The 2,307-nt window shown below is 41.9% G+C and overlaps 1 protein-coding gene across 1 annotated transcript in view; it reads left to right on the top strand.

Moving 5' to 3' along the window:
- Nucleotides 1–1,959, top strand: part of LOC111640805 — a 3,127-nt gene extending 1,168 nt beyond the window's left edge. The window contains exon 2 of the mRNA XM_023386868.1: nucleotides 1,776–1,959. Coding sequence (XP_023242636.1) covers nucleotides 1,776–1,959 — 184 coding nt within the window. The remainder of the gene's footprint in view (nucleotides 1–1,775) is intronic.
- The last annotated feature ends 348 nt before the right edge of the window (nucleotides 1,960–2,307 follow it).

Consider the following 2,307-nt stretch of genomic DNA (forward strand, 5'->3'; position numbering starts at 1 on the left):
TTGGACTTAAATAATCACCAGAAATTCTTACACCCTAAGACTTCTCTAGAAGAGATTTTCTCTCTGGAGGGTCCCACGGACCACACCGGCTATACCATCTACACCGACGGGTCCAAGTCTGAGGACGGGGTGGGCTGTGCCTTCGTTGTAACCAACAACAATATTAACATTCACCAAGCTCGGTTTAAACTGGCAAACCACTGCACTGTGAACCAAGCCGAGTCTCTGGCTATTTGCAGGGCTCTCCACTGGATAAACAATAATAAGGACACGCATAAGTTCAATAGGATAAACATTCTCAGTGACAGTAGAGTGGCACTTCTTCAGTTAAAGAACCTTAACACCAAGTTAAGCATCATCCAAGAAAGTGTCAACCTCCTATTGTCTATCAAGGAAGACGTCAACATACGACTTTCCTGGGTCCGGGGGCACTCGGGGATCCCGGGTAATGAGAGGGCCGACCTCTTGGCTCGCTCAGCCCCTGCGTGGGTTAACAACTACACCTTCGAGCTCACGCCTCTCACCTGGGTGAGGCACACCATCAGAAACCGCACTTGGGAAATTTGGCAAGACAGATGGAGCAAAAGCAATACAGGTAGGACTACTTTTGGCTTCATTCCGAACGTTCGGGACAGAAGCACCTACACACACTTCATCACCAATTACTGCATCACCCAACTACTCACAGGGCACGGGAACTTCCGAAGCTACCTAAGGAGGTTTCTGCACAAGACCGACGGGAAGTGCCCCTGTGAGCTAAACGAGGATGAAGACTCTGGACACATACTTTGGAACTGCCCGGACTACAATACACAAAGGCAGCGCTTGATCATCAAGGTTCAAGACAATAACGACTTATGGCCATGCAAAAGCAAAATTCTTATCAGCAACAAGCAGTACTACAATGCCTTAAAAGACTTTGCCTCAAGCATTAAGGTGCTCGACTAGGTGCTGTGGTAGGTTACCACCCCACAAGTCTTATGTGGTCTCTGTACTCGTGTAGGACTGTATTAATCACACATCATTGTTCAAATTCATAATCTATGGTTTTATAATCTATATAAGTTAATTTTTGTAATATATAATTTGTAATTTTTATAAATTTTATAAATTTTTATCTTTTGTAATCTTTTATCTTTTATAATCTTATATTTTGTGATTTTGTAATCTTATAATTTTATAACTTAGTGATTTTGTGATTTATAATTGTATAATTTGTACTTCCCGGGCATCTTAATGTAAACTGCATCACTTATTGTTACTTTTATTTGGCATTTCTACTCTCATTGTATTCGTATCTACCTTGTACAGTACATGTAACCATTTTCTCATTGCATTTATCTATGTATAACTGTATGATGTATTACCTCGAAATTCTAATATGCTAACCAAGTGTCGCGCCAACAATCCATTGTAAATTCTCATTGCTTAATTGTCCATACTGCCAATCATGTATGTATTCGTCTTATTTTTAATAATTGCGATGCAGGCGCCCATGATTCTCCCACTTACCCTACTCTATCCTATCTTACTTTTTTTTTTCACCTTCGCCTTAACTCGTCAAACTTTTCCTTCCTTCCTTTTCCGGTTCTGGGGCTATACCTTTGAGTGCGGCCCATCACCACCCCCTCACAATGCCCTTCTGACTACCTTGCAGAGGACACACCCGAACACTCTTATTGCTCTGAAGGATGCAGGAATGACAATGAGCTCTTGAAAAGTGACCCATTTTTTAGTTTTTCTGAGGTCAATGACTCTATAAACCGTCTCCAAAGGAACGAAGCTACGAGTCTAGATGGGATAAACAAAGACATTAACAATAATGAAAACTCTCCCAGATCTACTTCTCAACATTCTCAACTTTTGCCTCAAGCATTTATTGGTTTTGGGAGTCCAAGGGACTGTTTCATGAAGCCCAATATGGTTTCTGGTGCCAGCGTGGAGGTGCTGACGCATTGATGGACTTAGTTGAGCACATCAAACATCTGCTACAAAGTTACAAGTTTGTCTTTGGCCTCAGCCTAGATCTGAAGAATGCATTCAATTCATCTGGTGACCGCAAATTTTACGCAGATTAGGTGAGTGCAATTGACCGGCTAACTTATTCCACCTTGCTGCTGATTACATTGAGGATAATAAAGCAATTATCTCTCTGGGGCATCTTCAATTTACATGTAAGCTATAATGCAGCTGTCCACAGGGGTCTGTTTGTGGGCCCCTGTTCTGGGATATTTTATTCGATAACTTCTTCTGTACTGACTTCAGCTCAGCTACCAATGTAGTGTCTATGCATAGGCAGACGATGCC

Source organism: Centruroides sculpturatus, unplaced genomic scaffold (assembly GCF_000671375.1).
Source record: "Centruroides sculpturatus isolate CEXI.00-Female unplaced genomic scaffold, Cexi_2.0 scaffold1372, whole genome shotgun sequence".
NCBI classification, from domain to species: Eukaryota; Metazoa; Arthropoda; class Arachnida; order Scorpiones; family Buthidae; genus Centruroides; species Centruroides sculpturatus.